The 18,767-nt window shown below is 36.9% G+C and overlaps 1 protein-coding gene across 11 annotated transcripts in view; it reads right to left on the bottom strand.

Annotated features, from left to right (window-relative positions):
- Positions 1–3,750: 3,750 nt before the first annotated feature.
- The window catches only part of Luc7l2 (LUC7 like 2, pre-mRNA splicing factor), a 69,327-nt gene continuing 54,310 nt past the window's right edge, over positions 3,751–18,767 (bottom strand). For 9 of the 11 annotated variants that reach the window (XM_047562852.1, XM_047562855.1, XM_047562857.1 and 6 more), the window contains 3 exons: positions 15,953–15,982; positions 8,726–8,917; positions 3,751–5,027 (listed from right to left, as the gene is read on the bottom strand). In XM_047562852.1, the coding sequence (XP_047418808.1) occupies positions 4,850–5,027; positions 8,726–8,917; positions 15,953–15,982 (400 nt within the window). In that variant the 3' untranslated portion in view covers positions 3,751–4,849. The remainder of the gene's footprint in view (positions 5,028–8,725; positions 8,918–15,952; positions 15,983–18,767) is intronic. The other 2 variants (XM_047562853.1, XM_047562858.1) reach the window with 1 other exon arrangement.

Raw genomic sequence — 18,767 nt, forward strand, 5'->3', positions numbered from 1 at the left:
GATTCAATATAAACATTTTTTGACAGGAATACTTTGTGATAGAGATTTCAGTGCTTTCCAGTAATTGGTATCAAACTCTCTGGGGAAAACAATTTTTTCAGCAAACTGAAATATATTAACTCAAATAAACCAATCTGGATAAATATGGGTTTTTCATTTGTCATTCTCAGTTTGAGAGAGAATGTAAAAGTAAAGTCAGACTGTAACAAAGGGTCTTGGCTACAGGATAGTACTATATACATGGCTACTCTGCTTCATTCATGTTGGCTTTTCTTCCCATCTGGACATTTATGATGTTCCTTTCTGGCCTCTCCCAGCCAGACTGGACATGCCTGGACTCAGAACCAAAAAGAGACTGGCTATCATGGCTTCTCATTGGTCACTTGGTATGGATCAGCTTTATCCTTAATAAAACCATCACACCTGTAAATGACAGAATACTGTTCTTGCTACCAACCAAAAGATTGTGCCAATCACATGAAATCACCTGGGTGAGGACACACTTGAAATGATGAAGCATTTCATTCACTCATTCTACTATTACCGAGCATCCACTGTTGTGTGTGTCCGTGCCAGAGATGTGGGAGAAGTCTGCCTGAGTCGTCTAAGAGGGAAAGTAGCCTTGCTCTTGTTTGTTTGCTTGTTTCCGCTTGTTTTTGGCAGTGCTCAGGAAGCAGCCGAGCTATGCCTGCAGCATGGCCTTGCTCTAGAGACACACGAAGAATGGAATGTTTTCTTCAGATAGCTATGTGGCTCAGGCGCTAGCCTACGGACAAAAGTGGCACATGCAGCCTTCTGCCAGCCAGTCAGCAGTGCACTGGGACCTGAGAATCAGTCTCTCCAAGGAGAGTTAGAGCAGATTCTGGTTCTGGCGCCACCTCCTGGAGTCCTGTTAGTTCTGCACTTCCCAATGTCATCTGTTTTTAATTTGTCCGAATTAGTTATACATGACAGAATACATTTTGATACATCACGCATATATGGAGTATAACTTCTCATTCTTCTGGTTATACATAATCAATGTCTTGTTTTTAACCTAAATCCTATTATGCTGGTAATTAGTTTGACTGATCCTCAAACATGCTTGAGTCCCCAAACCTCCAATACAGCCATTTCTACTCTACCTGAAGAAATGCAGGTGCACCTCACAGCTCAGAAACATCTCCTGGTAATTCCAGACCCCCCCCCCCCCCAAGGCCCTGCCACCTATGGCCCCAGCACTACTCCCCTAGTAGACCACTACCCTTTCCTTGCTCCCTGTGATGGCCTCTGCCAACAAAACCCTGTTCTGTGGCCCCCTCCAGTCTTCCCTAATTCCCAAGGCAGGGACTTCCCTGAAATAAGAACAGGCAAAGAAAATGAAAAATGTTAAAAGGGCTATTTATATTGCCTTATTTATACCCTAGGAAATTTCAATACTCAGAAGTTGAGGTATAATAAAATCATGATGTACACTGCCTTGCTTTTTCAGACCAAATAAATAGATGTTTTTCAAAATATTTCAGTACAGCACGTTGTGGCAGACCAAGGTTCTGAAGGTTCCAGGGTGTGCTAGTCATTATTCTTGAGACGGGAGGATGGTCTAGGGTGGAGGAAGCACTCAAGAAATTCAGGACAACAGGACGGTACCAGCTGAGGGGACATATTTCAATGGTTTACAACTAGTACAGTCGTAACAATGGAATTTCCAGTAAACAGATGCATATTTTTTTAACTGTGCTATATTTTCTCGGATTTTCAAGTTAAAAAAAAAATAAAAACAAAAACAAAAAACCTTTAAACATTTCTTATTCTAGTAATTATCTTTAGCACTGGTTTGGAAAAAAAAAAAAAAAACTTACATATTACAGATGGCCCATTACCTAAAAACTACATTGAAAGAACTTATTGCAAGGCAATGCATGCTTGGCTTTGTGTAGCTCAATAGGCCAAGGCTGAAAACTATTATTAGTTTAAATACTCAAAATGGAACTTGGAGGGGAAAAAGGAACTTGAAAAGGATAAAGACAAGTTAACTCTGATTGTAGTCTTGGTTTCAGAGAGGTAAAACACCTTAGGAAAAAAACAAATCTACTTAACAACGGAGGCTTTTTGCCTTCATTCCAGTTTATGCTGTTAACAGCTCAGCCAAAGAGCTCTGTGGAAATACAAGACAGCAGAGAAATGAAGGGACCCACTTAGCATGTTTTTACTTTATCCTACAAGGTCAAAGGTTTTTGTCAAATAGGACTCAACCTTTCTACTTCAGCCACCAGCTACCACAGAAGTACCTAATTGTGTGTGTGTTGGGGGAAGATATTGAGAGTTTAGGGTTCTTCTAATTCAGAGTGACTGGCCTGTCTCAAAGATGATTACTTAAAATGTAGACTGCTCATCTTAAAGCTGAAATACTGCCAGTATCTAAACAAGGGAGTCGTTCTAAAAGAATTTTTTAAACTGGGATCATTTGTGTGAAGAACCACGTAGCTGAAGTGATCCACCGTGGAGGTGTACACACTGGCCATCAGTAGCTGTTGACCTGGACTCCCCCCAAATCACAATGCAGTAACAGCTGCTAACAGAGTCGAGTGTTACAAGTACTGGATTCCAGCAGTACAAACAGGATGCAAACACACTTTTTAGAAGTATGCTTTAGGCGTTCAATATCTAACCCTAGATATATCACTAACTGCAACAGGTCAGGCCCCAGACATCCTTCCTTGCACTACCAGTTAATCTCTCTGATCTTACTTCCATACCCCAAGACACTAAATTCAAAGTGTGTGTGAGGACTCAAGAGAACAACAAGCCACCGGGAACAAAGCAGACACAAAACAACTTCTGAGCAACCTAAAGTAAAACAAGGAAAATGGGTCATGAGTGTAGATAGGCCTCTCAGAGTAAACTCTGTACAAACCATATATCTGGAACGTTTTTAAACATGGAAGGAAACCTCTAGTTAATGAGGCATCACTTGGTAAACTTGGAACGTCAATGTCCCTTTTTTACATAAAAGTTTTAATTAGTACTTAGAATGGCATAATTTAGTTTCCTGTTCTCTCAAATTCATATTCCTGTCAAATAGAACAAATATTACACAGAAACAGTTCTTGAAAGGTGACCTTAATTATACTCACAGACACTACTTTTGGCTAATGTTATTTTTTTTTATTATTTTTTTATTTTTTGGCGATACTGGGGATTGAACCCAGGGCCTTGTGCATGCAAGGCAAGCATTCCACCAACTGAGCTATATCCCCGGTCCTTGGCTAATGTATTTTGTTCCTCATACTTCCTTCTTTTTTTCTTTTAAATTCTATCTTCCCTTAAACTTTATCTTTTATGTGGTGCCTCACATGTGCTAGGGAAGCCACAATCCCAGTCCCTGTGTTCCTCATACTTTGTAGAATTACAAGTGATACCTGGCAACTATTGTTTAAGTCACTAATGGGTGACTTTATAGGCAGTGTTGGAGACCGAACCCAGGGCCTCACATGTTAGGCAAGCACTCTACCATTGAGCTACATCCCCAGCCTTTAAAAAAAAAAATATATATATATATATATGTGTATGTGTGTGTGTGTGTGTGTGTGTGTGTGTGTGTGTATTACTCTGAGACAGGGTCTAACTAAGTTGCCCAGGCTGCCTGAGACTTGGAGTGGTCCTGCCTAGGTCTCTTGAGTAGCTGGGTATGAGGCATGCATCACCACACCTGGCAGTATACATCTCTTTAATGCAGAAACTGTTGGTTTCATTATGTTGGTTACATACTGGTTTTATTCAGGTTTATTGAATAAGAAAAACAAGAAAACAAGAACTCCCCCATTGTGCCTGCAGGTCCAGTCCTTCTCTACAGCCCTGAGTAGTGCAATACAGTCAGCAGGGGCGCAAGCAGAGTTGTTCACACTTCCTCTGCAATCTTCGCAAATGTATATTTACTTCTTTTGGTTCCCTGCACAGTACGGTCCTGTTAACCATGTAACAGAATAGAGGAAATACCCACAGCAAATAGTTCTAGTGACAATTTACTAGACAAGTTACAGTTTAATGAAGGTGGTGATGATTGTTTCTTTCATTTTATTATTAATATTTTTTACAATAAGGGTGTAGCCTTTATACTCCACACACACAAAATAAAACAAGTGCTTATTATGAAAGAGTCCCTGCCCCCACCCCCCTCAGAACATCCTGAACATAGCAATTTGATGGAACAGAAAAATCAAGACAAGTCTGATTTCAAAATTTCAATAAAAAAGCAAAAGTATGTAATGCAACAGCTGTTCAACTTCCAACTCTAAATAGGCACCATCCAACAAACCCCCGTATTTTAAATTTCTCCAGCACACATTCCAGTATAAATGCTCTGAACTGTAATTAGCTAGTAATTAATAATGGGAGGAGAACCTTAGAACAGAAGTTATATTGCTTCCCTGACCCTTTCTCTTACAGTTGGAGGGTGCAGGTATTAGGGGATACAAAAGTCAGAGAAAGAAGAATTAAAAAGAAAAATTCCCAAAGCTGCTGCTTGCAGTAGAAAGGAAGACAGCGTCTTACAAATGTTCAAAAACTCCCAAGGCAAGTAACACAATTCATTCACTATCACTCCTACTTGAAAGAATAAAGAGATCAATGTCTTATTATATAAAACTGCACTCTCAGAACTGTATTACAGGTTCACCAGAAACTATGGATGTAGTTTTAGGCTTCCTCAAGGAAAACAGGTTCAGTTCAGATCAAGTTAGATGCTGTACATCTAGCCTGGCTGGATCAATGTCTGGAACTGCTCACTGTCGCCCTGAACAGCTGTAAACTAAACAATAGTGTGTGACTCCATAGGAAGCTTAAGGGTTGAAGTTATGTACACAGCTAATTAGATCTCCCCTGCTTCGCGCTCTTCAGAGCTCCTCCTGTCTTCTGATCTGCCATTAGCACTCTCATAGGACCGCTTCTTATCTTTTCGATCTCGGTCACGAGGTGATCTGTCTCTTGAACTCCTGTCTCTGTCACGTGATGCTAAGTCTTGGTCTCTGAATCTTTCTTTTGAGGATCTGAAAAATATTAATTTGAGGAGCAAAATATGTTGGGAAACCCAAAATCCAAATTAAAGAATAGGATAAATATAAAGCTGAAGAAATATATTAGAATACATCCAAGACACAGGAGTCAGTTTACTGACAGAAAAGAGCACTATGGTCATTGATAAGGGCTCTAAAACAAGACAGGTGGCAACAAAAGCTAGGGTCAAAAAGCATGAGCTAAAATGACAAGATATTCTCAGTATCTTGGAGACAACCATAAAGCATCTCCAATTCATAAAAAAGTATTTAATATAAAAATAATACATTGATAATAGCTTTAAAAAGTAAAAGGTATTACCAAATTTTAAAAAAATATATAAGAGAACATGATTCCAAACTGGATGGAAATCAGTAACTTGGTATGGGGGTCAGCAAATCTTCTGTTTGTTTCCTGTCTGGCCAGACAGTAAATATCTGAGGTGTTGTAGGTGACACACAGTCTCTGTGGTAGTAGTGTTCTTCCCTTTCTTTACATCTACCTTTAAAGAATGTAAAACCATCCATAGCTTGCTGGCTGTACAAAAACCAGGACACAGGCCTCACGTGGCCTGTAGGGAACAGTTTGCCAACACCTAGATAAGAGAACTACTCAATAATATGGCTTTTAAATAACCATCGGTTAACTTAAAAATCTGCTTTATTCCTCCTGAGTAAGCTCATTAAAACCAGAATGGAAGACATAAAAAGATGATCACACTGTAATAAAGTTTCTTATTACCTTCTGCTTTCCCATCCCCATCCTCAGTTAGATATGTCACAAATATGTTCATATCAGAGATTCAGAAGAAAAATGGAAGGATATTATGGGATTAGAATAGTCTTCTATACTCTCAACATCTAAAACAACCAGTAACAAATATTACTTATTTGGTCCTTTACAGATGATGCAAAACTTTTACATAATTACCTCACCTAATCCATATTCAAAATTAGGTTCTGAGGCATTGGCAAGATCTGGATAATACTTTTTTCAGGTGTGCCAGCATTTGAACCCAAGGCCTTGAGTATGCTTAGCTTGTGGTGCCAAGCTAAACCCCCAGCCCAAAGTAAGGAGACTTTCAGGAAGACATAAGGCAGGGAAAAACTACTACTATACTCAGTTTTATACATACAGTAAAGAAGGGTTAAACAAAAAGGTTGAAATATTCTATCATATCAAAATTGAACATTCTACTTAAGGTTTTAGTCAGCTGAATTTCAAAATAATGTGTTAAAAAAATTGCAGAATGCAAATCAAGTGATTGCAAATTTAAACTAGTCTTATCCATAGTCTCTGGGGGGAATGAAATATGAAAAGAGATGACAGAAATGATACCTAAGAATAAGGACACTAGATGTTGATAAATCCCAGAGGTCAGTGATAATAACTGAAGGTAAGCATCAACTAAGGCTTTCTAAGAGATCACAATGTCCCACACAGGAGCAATTTCCAAACACTATTTTATTCATACTACCAATAATCCTAATAAAGCAAATAAATACTTACTATCGCTACTTAAGAGATGGGGAAAAACAGAAGGGATAATTAAGGTATTGGTCAAAGTTCCAGACCCAAGAGTCTGCCTCTGAAGTCTGCATTGTTCATTTCTACAAAGCAAGAGCAGAAGGCTACAAATGGTCCTCACTGACCCACGGGAAATGTTGCCAGGGAAAGATCACAAAGACAATCTACAGAGACCAGAGCTTCACAGCTTCACAGCAGGGCAAGGAAACAGCACAATGTCCAAGACTTTTAAAGGGAACTTTTACCTTCAAAAATTAAATCCACATTGGTAGTAATAAATTCATGTTGTATGTAATAACAAGTAGGTTTAAGGGCAATTATCTGAAAATTTTGGGTTAAAACCAATAACTTTTTAAGAGTAACTTGAATTCAAAGATGAGAAGTTCTCTTGAGAAAAGCAAAACTTTTAATAGTTTTACAAAAATAAGCCTCTTTATGAACATGCTGAAAATCTTAGATGTGAGGGGTATCATGTAGTATGGGGAAAATTTCCTATACAACTTCACAAATGCAGGAAGCATCAGGGACTAAGATGACACAATCTCAGAGGAGGAGACTTCACACCCAACCCTCCCATCTCCACCACCAATAAGGACATTTAAGAGTTCACAAACACCAGAAACAATGACAGTTGGGCAGGTCAACACAAGAAATTATCTAGATCTTCCACTGCCTAGCTGCATGATTTTCAAAATTCCATGTGCAGGTTAAGACTCGTGGAGAAATGTTTTTTTAAAAAGCCTATTTCTAGACACTGCACTGAGGGTGGCCTCCAAGAAATCCAGTTTCAAAAGAGTGTGAGAGAAGTGGCCTTATTATAAGTAACTTTCCTATCTGTTTAAATTACATCTGCTTTATTCAAGTTTGATTACCTGAAGCTGTTTTTTATTACTTTGGCATTTTCCTCATCTAAACTTAGATGACTCACCCTATGACATCAAGGTTAGCACTTTTATAATCTGTGGTCAAAGATGTCAATCCTGTGTTGTCACACAGAAAACTTCTTAGAGCAACTTAAATATGGTTGCTCAACTATGTTATATTATTTTTTACTAAGCATAATGCAGTAGAAAGTATATAATAATTCTTACTAAAGTCACCTTAAGGATTACTTAGAACAAGGTCAGAAATATTATAAAAATATTGATTGAGAGCAGATTAATCACTCAACTTGTGAGTGACTTCAAGGAAGGGGTAGTTGAAACTAAAAAAAAAAAATTTTTAACAGGTGTCCATGGGTTCAGCATGGTTTTAATGAAGAGTACTCCATAGAAAACATGAGATTAGTAAGTATACTAGGAACACACAAAATATTTATCCTGTATATACTTAAGAATGGTTGTTAAGGGAGGAAAAAAGTCAAAAAAAAAAAAAAAAAAAAAAAAAAAAGAAAGACAGACACAAAGAAAGAAAAAATTTCAGTATAGATTACATTCCATAGAAATTACCTGGGTTGAGGGCTGCTGTATGACCTGAGGTTTTGGAAGTTTAGTCTATATAGATTGTGAGTGCTAAACTCCTCTACCACATTCTAATCCTTTGTCTGCTCTTGCTAAATATTCAGGTCCTTAAATATACCTTAAATATGCCTGCCCTCCTTGCACCTTTTGACTTGTTTTTGTTTATACCAAGAAGTTAGCTTCCTTAAAATTCTAAATTTGCCCTGCACCAAGCAACAGTGTATACAACAATGCATTGCCTACACTTTAGATTAAACAAGAATATACTAGAATGTGTCTGCTCTGAAAAAGTATACCAGCTCAAATAAGTTTGGAAAACAGTAAGTCAAACAAAGCTAAACAACTCTTTTAATGAAAGGACTTCTCAGAGTCCCTAATTTGTTAATACATACTGAAAAAAATGAAGAGTATTAGTATCTAAAATTATTTGCCTGTAAAATACGTTTTTTCAAGACACACTAAGCAGAGAAAAGCAATAACCTCTGCACATATCAGTTTCAATTTCTTACTCTGGCTCATATGTAAGTCTTTCTGAACTACCCATATAATCAGAAAAAAAATGTATACACCCACACACAAATGTGTACATATCACCAGGTGCAAGTTTCAAACCAATAATCTAAAGTCTAAACATAAGTAACATAAGTAAACAAAAGGCTAAACCATCAAGGTAGCTCCATATCCTCTGATCGGCACTTCAGTACCTCCTCTTGGATCGCTCTCTGCTCCTATCTCTAGAACTGTGACGACTTCTCTGGTGACTACGGCTCCGGCTGCGGCTGCTGGAGCGGGATCTGTGGCGATGGCGTTTCTCCCGGGACTTGGACCGAGTCCTCCTCTTGCGTTCTCTCGACATGGAGCGAGACCGGTGTCTGCGATGTTCTCTGGACCTGGATCTACAAAAAGACAAGATTTTATTTCATTTTTAGTGTTGTCAGCAAATATTTAGCATTTACTAAAGTCTTTTTTTTTTTTTTTTTAATTGTAGATGAACACAATACCTTTGTTTTATTTATTGATTTTTATGTGGTGCCCAGGATCGAACCCAGTGCCTCATGCATGCTAGGCAAGCACTCTACCACTGGGCCATACCCCCACCTGCCTAATGTCTTTTCAAAAAAAAAAATTTCTTAGTTTAGATGGACACATTATTTTTATTTATTTTAATGTGGTGCTGAGGATCAAACCCAGTATCTCAAATGTGCGAGGCAAGTGTTATACCACTAAGTCACAACACCAGTCTCCAAAGCCTTTTTCCTTTTTTCTTTTCTCTTTTTTCCTCAGGGCTTAGGACCGAACTCAGGGCCTGCCACTGAGCTAAATCCCCAACCCGCTAAAGCCTTTTCTTTAAAGAGAAATTATTCCTTAGTAGCCTGTCCTTACTGACAATTTCATTCCCAATCAACTCAATTTATACCAAAATTAATTGCCATATGTTAACAACTGCATACAAGAATTTCAAATTAAAATACTAATTTTGAGAAGTCAATCAGTATTGTGTAAATTTACATCAGGAATATTTAAAAAAATGAAAGCAACAATCTTTATAACTGTTACCTGCTAGGAATTATATTATCTAAATGCTTTAGGGACTTAATTTCATTTAGACTAAGAATTTTTGAAATATGTTAGAAATTAAATATGTACCTGATGGACATGGACAAAAAGAAGGAGAGGCATGGGAAAGAATACGATCCAGGATAAATAAGCCTCTATGAATTAGAAAGGTTACAGAATCACAGAAATAAGTTTAAAATGCTCACAGTATACCAAATCACAAGGTAATTAAAACAGTGAGACGGTTCTCTATTCAAGTAGCACATAACTGGGGAGGGGGAAAAAAACATGAAAAAAAAAAATCACTTTGAGAACTTTACCTAAATTGGGAGGAGAGGGCAGGGAGTGTTACTAAAAAGTATATAGGAGTAGAAGGAAAAACACTTCAGTATTCTCTACCAGGTCACTAAATTGTGTGGAAGAGTGGAGGTGGCATGCACAGAACAGAAATACTTGAGGAAAACCAAGAGGAAAGAAAGGTGTGTGGTTTCATTTAAAATGTTGCTTTCAGAGTGATGGGGTTGTTCTAAACTAGCAGGATATAAAATCAACAAGCATAAATCTAAAGCATTTTTATTCATAAGTGATGAAACATCTGAAAAGGAAATGAGGAAAACAACTCCATTCACAATAGCCTTGAAAAAAAAAAAATACTTGGGAATCAATCTAACCAAAGAGGTGAAAGATCTCTACAATGAAAACTACAGAACATTAAAGAAAAATTGAAGACGACCTTAGAAGATGGAAAGATCTCCCGTGTTCTCAGACAGGCAAAATTAATATTATGAAAATGGTCATACTTCCAAAAGTGCTAAACAAGTTTAACACAATTCCAATTAAAATCCCAATGACATTTCTCATAGAAATAGAGAAAGCAATCAGAAAATTCATCTGGAAGAACAAAAGACCCAGAAGAGCCAAAGCAATCCTGGGCAGAAAGAGTGATGCAGGAGATATCACAATACCAGACCTTAAACTCTACTATAGAGCTATAGTAACAAAAACGGCATGGTATTGGCACCAAAATAGACAGGTAGACCAATGGTAAAGGATAGAAGACACGGAGACATACCCACGTAAGTACAGTTATCTCATACTAGACAAAGGTGCCAAAAATGTATAATGAAGAAAAGATAGCCTCTTCAACAAATGGTGCTGGCAAAACAAAATCCATATGCAACAAAATGAAATTAAACCCCTATCTCTCACCCTGTAAAAAACCCAACTCAAAATGGATCAAGGATCTAGGAATTAGTCCTGAGACCCTTCACCAAATAGAAGAAAAAGTAAGTAGGCCCAAATCTCCATCATGTTGGCTTAAACAGACTTCCTTAACAAGACCCCCATAGCACAAGAAATCAAAGCAAAAATCATTAAGTAGGATAGATTCAAACTGAAAAGTTTTTTCTCAGCACAGGAAACAATCAATAATGTGAAAAGAGAGCCTACAGAGTGGAAAAAAATCATTTCCACACACACCTCAGATAGAGCACTCATCTCCAAAGTTTATAAAGAACTTAAAAAACTTCACACCCAAAAATACAAAGAACCCAGTCAATAAATGGGCTAAGGAAATGGGCAGACACTTCACAAAAGAAGATATACAGGTGATCAGCAAATATATGAAAAAGTACTCATCATCCCTAGTAATTAGAGAAATGCAAATTAAAGCCACCCTAAGATTTCATCTAACTCCAATTAGAATGGTTATTCTCAAGAACACAAGCAATAATAAATGTTGGTGTGGATGTGGGGAAAAAGGCACGCTCATACATTGCTGGTGGAGTTGCAAATTGGTGCAGCCACTCTGGAAAGCAATATGGAGATTCCTCAGAAAACTTGGAATGGACCCACCATTTGACCCAGTTATCCCACTCTTCGGTTTATACCCAAAGGACTTAAAATCAGCATACTACAGTGACACAGCCACATCAATGTTCACAGCAGCTCAATTCACAATAGTTAGATTGTGGAACCAACCAAGATGCCCTTCAATTGATAAATGGCTATAGAAACTGTGGTATATATAAACAATGGAATATTAGCCATAAATAAGAATAAAAATTATGGCATTTACTGGTAAATGAAGTTGGAAAATATCATGCTAAGTGAAATAGGCCAAACCCAAAAAAGCAAAGGCCAAATATTTTCTCTGATAAGAGGATGACGATATATAACAAGGTGGGATGGCGGGGGGAAGAGACGAATGAAGGAACTTTGGATGGTGTAGAGGAAAATGGGGCGGAAGGGAGTGGGAGAAGAAAGATAGTAGACTGAGACAGACAGAATTACCCTATATATATATATATGTATGATTACATGAATGGTGTGAATCTACATTGTGTACAACCATAGAAATGAAAAGTTATACCCCATTTGTGTACAATGATTCAAAATGCAGTCTGTAAAAATAAAAAAAATTTTAAATAAAAAATAAATTTTAAAAAAAGTTGCTTTCAGAGTGATGGAACTGTTCTAAATAGTATGTGGTGATAGGTGCATAGTTTTAATTTACTAAAAATCACTGGCATGCAAATTTAAAATGGGTAATTCTTATGGTATATCAATGATACAGTGGTTTAAATTTTTAAAGTTGCCTTAAGAATGTGATGTTTTCTCATATTTTGACACCACATTGAAAAGTACAAATTATTCAGATGATATACTTTACAGAGTTCATTTTCAAATGATTATTTTTATATAACAAATGAAGTTCAAAAGCATTCCATTTCTGTCATTATAGTCAAAGAACGGTAAATAATGTGGACCTAGCATTAACCACAGCTGAACAGAATATTCTCACAACTGAATATTGTATTTCCAAAAAGGAACATAGGGAAAGAATTATAAAATTCATTAAATAAAAGTTTTATCAAAGAACACTTTGTTTAACTACTCATTTGGAGCTATGACTCTTTTCTTCCAATGTATAATTTTATAAACTTTAAAATAAGTCCAGGTCACAAGCAGCAGCATATGACTATAAACCCAGCTACTCAGAAGGCTGAGACAGGTGGATTCCCAGTTTGAGGTCAGCCTGGCAACTTAAGTAGACCCTATCTTAAACAAAGTAAAAAGGGAGGCTGGGCATGGTGACACATGCGGGTAACTCCAGTGACTTGGAGGCTGAGGAAGAAGGCCCACAACTTTAAGGTCAGCCTCAGCACCTTGGTGAGGCCTTCAGTGATTTAGTGAGAACCTGTCTCAAAAAATAAAAAAGGGTCTGGCACAGTGGTGCACACCTGTAATCCTGGCAGCTCAGGGGGCTGAGTCAGAGGAGAGTGAGTTCAAAGCCAACCTCAGCAAAAGTGAGGCTTTTAAATTTTATTTTGAGACCCTCATGCTAAATAAAATATAAAATAGGGCCAGAGATGTGGCTCAGTGGCCGAGTGACCCTGAGTTCAATCCCGGGTACACAATAAATAAATAAGGGTTGGGAATGTAACTCACTGGTAAAGCTCCCCTGGGTTCAACCCCTATTACTAAAAAAAAAAAAAAAAAAAGAAGAAGGAAGGGGAAAGTGGGGGAGGGGGAGGGGGAGAGGGAGAGAAAGAGAGAGAGAGATATGGATGGAGGGAGGGAAGGAAGGTGGGAGGGAGATGGGGAGACAGAGGAAGAAAGGAAAAGAGGGAAAAGGCAAAAAGGGCTGAGGACATGGCTTAGCAGCAGAGCACCCTGGGATTCAACCCAGTACTACAAAACATATTCACACACACACACACACAAATCCCTCCCCGCAAGACCTTGACCTCTAAGAGTTTATACTCTAAAAAGAGTTCTATATAGATCTCTGTCTAGTATAAAGAAAGTAGGGTAAAGGTGGGTAGAGAAATGGGGTAGTAATATTTTATAAAGAAAAGGCAGATGGGCTGGGGTGTAGCTCAGAGGCAGAACACTTGCCTGGTATGTAAGAATCCCTGGGTTAGATCTCCAGTACTGTTAAATAAGCAAAAACAAAACAAAAAGAATAGGGAGAGGCTTTTCTGATAGGATGGCATTTAAGAAAGACTGAAAGAAGGGAATAAGCACATCAGTCATCTCAGAGAAGAGCACACAGATGCAAAGACCCTAAGGTGGCAGAAGGCTTGGCATACTGCAGGAACCAGAAAAGACCTGTTTGGCTGGAATGAAGTAAAGCAGGGGTAACTTCAGGGTCTTATAAGCACGATGACCAAATACTTTATCATTTAAACCAGGAGACCCTGAATGCAACTATATAAAGAGGGTTATTAATAGATATCTTGAGACATAACTATTCACAGTCACCCTAACTTAAAGGCTGTAGTAAAAACTTTTACTTCTATGAATGAGATGGAAAATCTTTAGATGATCTTATGTCATCTACCCATCTACCCACCTACCCACCTACCTACCTACCTACCTACCTACCTACTAACCAACCAACCACTGAGCTACACCCCCAAGTCTCTGGAAAATTTTACAGATTTCTTTTTAAAAGGCTCATTCTGGCTGATGTCTGAAAAACAAACTTAAGTGGAGAAGGGGTTCTGAGCAAATTCAGAAGTGAGGCAACCACTTAAGGGACTCCTGTAGTACTGAGGTTAGAGGAGGCTTACACTACAGTGGTGGAAATTAAGTTTACAGCCCAAATATCTAAAGATGTTCTGTATATAAATAAATACTTTAGATAGCTTTTCAACAAAGGGATTAGTTTTTATCAATCAACCAGTAACAAGAGCATGATCATAACTTAATGTTTCTACTTATCATCTTACATCTGGGAAACTCATAAATTAGCTAATACAAATGATTCCTTTATTAATATCTTTTGTCTTTCTGTGCATTTTTTGTTTGTTTGTTTAGTGTTGGGTCCCCCAGCATGTTAAGGCTAGTAATTATCCACACTGTCCACTGAGTTACATCCTTGGCCCCACCCCCAACCTTTTTGAGACAAAAAATGGCCAGCTGACCTTGAATTTGTGATCCTTCCACCTCACTACCAAGTAGCTGGGATGCACAACTATACCTGGATTGTTTTAGGGTTTTAAGGAAAAATACCACTAAAAGGCTCTAAAAAGTACTAAAGGATAACTAATAGAAACATAAGGTTTTTATTTCACAGTAACAAATGCTTCACTTTTTAGGAAAAAGTTCTTGGGAAATAGTTACTCTCTGAAGTTTAAGACTTTGCAGGTTTCCAAAAGGTGATGTAATATGAATATACAACCAGTGTAACTCTACATCATGTACAACCACAAGAATGGGAAGTTATGCTCCATGTATGTAAGATATGCCAAAATACATTCTATTGTCAGGTATAAAAAGAACAAATAACAATTAAAAAAGTTGATGTAATCTGAACAAGAAAAATGGTGGGATCTGGGAAAGAATAAGAAAGGGCACTATAGGTGGGAAAGGTTCAAAGACAAAATGAGCATGGCAAGTGAAGAACCAAGAGAGAATGAAGAAGTAAAGCACTTTTCTCCACCTTTCTCAGACAAAATATTTTTCTGTTAACTAAAAAATTATAGACTTTTAAAAAACACCCCAAATATTACCACAGAAAATCAAAGTAAGTATTTTAACTGTTCCCTTCCTCCTTAGGGCTGTTAAGTGTCCCTCTGAAATTTTTTTGTGCTCACAGTTCAAAGGGGAGAACAATAAACTTACAAGAGACCAAAATGGGGCACAGACTGAACAGTTTATTTTCCCTTCTAGGGATCTCATTCAAAAATGTATCTAATCAACTTATTTCTATTTTCAACAGGTACGACCTCTTAAAATGCGGTTTCTTAAATGTACCACTCGCACTGATTTTTTTCAAAAAAATTTTTTTAGTTGTAGTTGGACACAATACTTTTATTTATTTTTATGTGGTGCTGAGGATCAAACCCAGTGCCTCACATGTGCTAGGCAAGCACTCTACCACTGAGTAAAACCCCAGCTCCACTCAAACTGATATTTAAAAAGCTATATATTTACTTAGCATGAAAAACATTTTAAAGATATATTTAGGAATATTTTTAGCTTTCCCCTATAATTCCAGAGTACTATATATAATTCTACTCTGATAAACTTTGTGATTCATGAGTATCTTTTTTTTTTTAATTTTTTTTTTTTAGTTGTAGATGGACACAATATCTTCATTTATTTTTTTAATGTGGTGCTGAGGATGGAACCCAGTGCCTCCCATGTGCAAAGAAAGTGTGCTAACCACTGAGATACAACCCCAGCCCTCATGAGTATCTTTTGACCAGTTTCTCCTAAAATGAAAATGTTCAAAACTGAACCAAGAAATAGTAATAATTTAACAACTCTCATTAACTTTTATAAGATAGTTAATTTATAAAACTACCTTTGAAAAACACAGCTTCACTACTTATATCTATACCTATTCTTGTATAAATACCTACCTTTTAGGATTCTTGCTATGTGATCGGGACCTAAAAAAAGAATATCTATTTTTAGAAAAGTGACTATAAATTAACAAACAGAGCGATGTGCTGTTAAATTAATTATTCTTGATTCCTAAATTTTTTTAGTTTAAAAACATAAAAGTGTGTACTTACGCACACATTTTTTCCAAAATGCACCACCAACTACAGACTTCCCCATCTTGCCATACAGGATCCATTAACTGGATACCTGGCTCTTAAAAAAGAATATGTTCCTGGAGACTAAAACAATAGTATATCACAACTCCTTAATTCCTAGGTAACCATTTGCTAACCTAGGAAAAATTATGTTATTTATACCTCTGTCATTGTTTCTCCCTTCTGGAAACAGAATAAAACTTCTATGATTTAAATACATACCTTTGGGGGCTACAACTCATATTATAATCCCTAAAACACCCAGCTCCATTTTATGTATCTTCACATGACCCAGCATACTGTTAACACACAATGTGAGCAACTGCATGTGTGTGTGTGTGTGTCTCTATGTGTTTTGTGGTGCTAAGGATTGAACTCATGGCCTCACACATACTTATTAGGCACTCACCCAATTTGCTACATTCCCGACCTATATTTTTATTATTATTATTATTTTTTTGCAACTTAAACATTTATTATTCCACATACTTTCTATGGGTCAGGAATTTAAGATTGGTCTAGTTGGGTGGTCCCTTTTTTTTTTTTTTTTTTTTTTTTTAAACTTTGAGATAGGGTCCCACTCAGTAAGTTGCCCAGGCTGGCATCAAACTTGCAATCCTCCTGCCTCAGCCTCCCAAATCACTGGGCTTATAGATGTGTACCACTGTCCAGCAGACATGAGTTTTAATTCTGGCTCTACCACTCAACAACTATGTAAGCTGGGAAAGTTATATATCCTCCCTTAACTTAGTGTGTCAGTGAAAAAAGAGGGATAATAACAAAAATTTCATTGGGAGGTGTATATGAGGATTAGGTAAACCAATTTAAGCAAATTTCTTAGTACAGTCAATTTCTGCAAGCCTCCCTTTTATTTTTTGTAGTGCTGGGGATTTGGGCATGCTAGGCAGGTGCTCTACTGAGCCACAGCCCTGGACCCAGTATAGTGAATTTCTTGGTACAGTACACCCGGCATACAGTAAGGACCCAGTAAATGATAAGGACTTTTTTTTTTTTTTTTTAGTTGTCCTTTTAGCACCATAGTCAGAATCTCATCTTGTATAATTTTTATACTAGCATTTAATTTCATCTTCCATACTTAATTACAATACTTCTCTCAAAGTCATAGAGAAAAATATTCTGAACATTTCTGAAAGAGAGGTACTTTTTTTTTTTATTTTTTGTTACTGGGAATTGAACCCCAGGGTACCTTACCATTGAGCCACATCCGCAACCCTTTTTATCTTTTATTTTGAGACAGGGTCTTGGTAAGTTGCTTAGGGCCTCACTAAGTTGCTAAGGCTGGTCTCAAACTGCAATCTTTCTGGCTTGGCCTCCCAGATCACTGGGATCACAGGTGTGCATCACCACACCCAGCTGAAAGAGGGGTATATTTTATAGTCAAAGGAAAAAAAAAAAAAAAAACACCCAGCAACCAAAGGAGTTGGTGATAGTTTCTCATTATTTACAAATGTGAAGGCACATTCTTGCAAAAAATTTTTGTTCTTTACTGTCGTCTCGGTTGAATCTTGAGAATTCCAATGTTATATAAAATGCTATTTATAACATCCTAAATATTACAATACTTGGTAATATCCCCATAAGAACTTAATGTACACCAAAGAACAAAGATATAAAGGTCTGAGGTAAAATTTATGGTAAATGAAAAAAATACATATCCTTAGCTGTGTGTTTGTGTGTGTATATATATATATATATATACACACATACACATACACACAGAGAAAGAGAGAAATGGGAAGACTGACAGCACTTCCCCTAAAGAAACAACATCCACACAGCTCCATTCCATTTTGTCCTTAAAAGTGCAAAAAGATTACCTGGTAAAAGACATTTAAGACAAATGAAGTCGGTTTAAAAGTTCTTTAAGTATAATATGCTCAAAGCTTAGAAGTAGTGAGCATGATCTACTCATATACTATAAAGTGTTTTAATTAAGTCAGGTACATCTACTAACTCTGAGGGTGTTAAAATTTCAGAGATATCATACTCATTATGACTAAAGAAACATCACATATTAACAACAATAAGTAAATCACTTGTGGCATGCCTGTGTATCCCAAATTCATTTAAAGAAACTAAGAACACAACTCACAAAACAGTTGCCACAATGATGCTATGCAATTTTAGTTGCCAATGACTCAGAAGAATGTTTAAACACTCTAAATATGAAGAATTATAGATGTCACCAATTAATGAATATTAATTTAAATAGAGCTGTACATATGTAACTTACTATTAAATTAATGGAAATTCATAGTTTATGGCTCTTAAAATTGTAAAAAAAAAAAAAAAGAAATCAAAGCTTAACATAAAATAATCAATGAAACAAAAAAACTTTTGGACTGGGATGTAGCTCAGTGGCAAAGCATCTAGCTCACATTCACAAAGCCCTGGGCTCAAACCCCCAGTTAAAAAACAAAAAACAAAAAACAAAAAACAAAACAAACAAAAACAATATGAAAAACTAAAGAGCTAGAAAAGGATTTTGTTATAAATCTTACAAGACCTAAAGACACAGAGCTTATTTTATTCACTCTTCTAAACATTCTGGAAATCATCTTCAGTTTAGTGGCTAAGAGTTAATACAGATTGAGTGTCCCTAATCTGAAATTTG

The sequence above is a fragment of the Sciurus carolinensis genome, chromosome 8 (assembly GCF_902686445.1).
Source record: "Sciurus carolinensis chromosome 8, mSciCar1.2, whole genome shotgun sequence".
Taxonomy (NCBI): domain Eukaryota; kingdom Metazoa; phylum Chordata; class Mammalia; order Rodentia; family Sciuridae; genus Sciurus; species Sciurus carolinensis.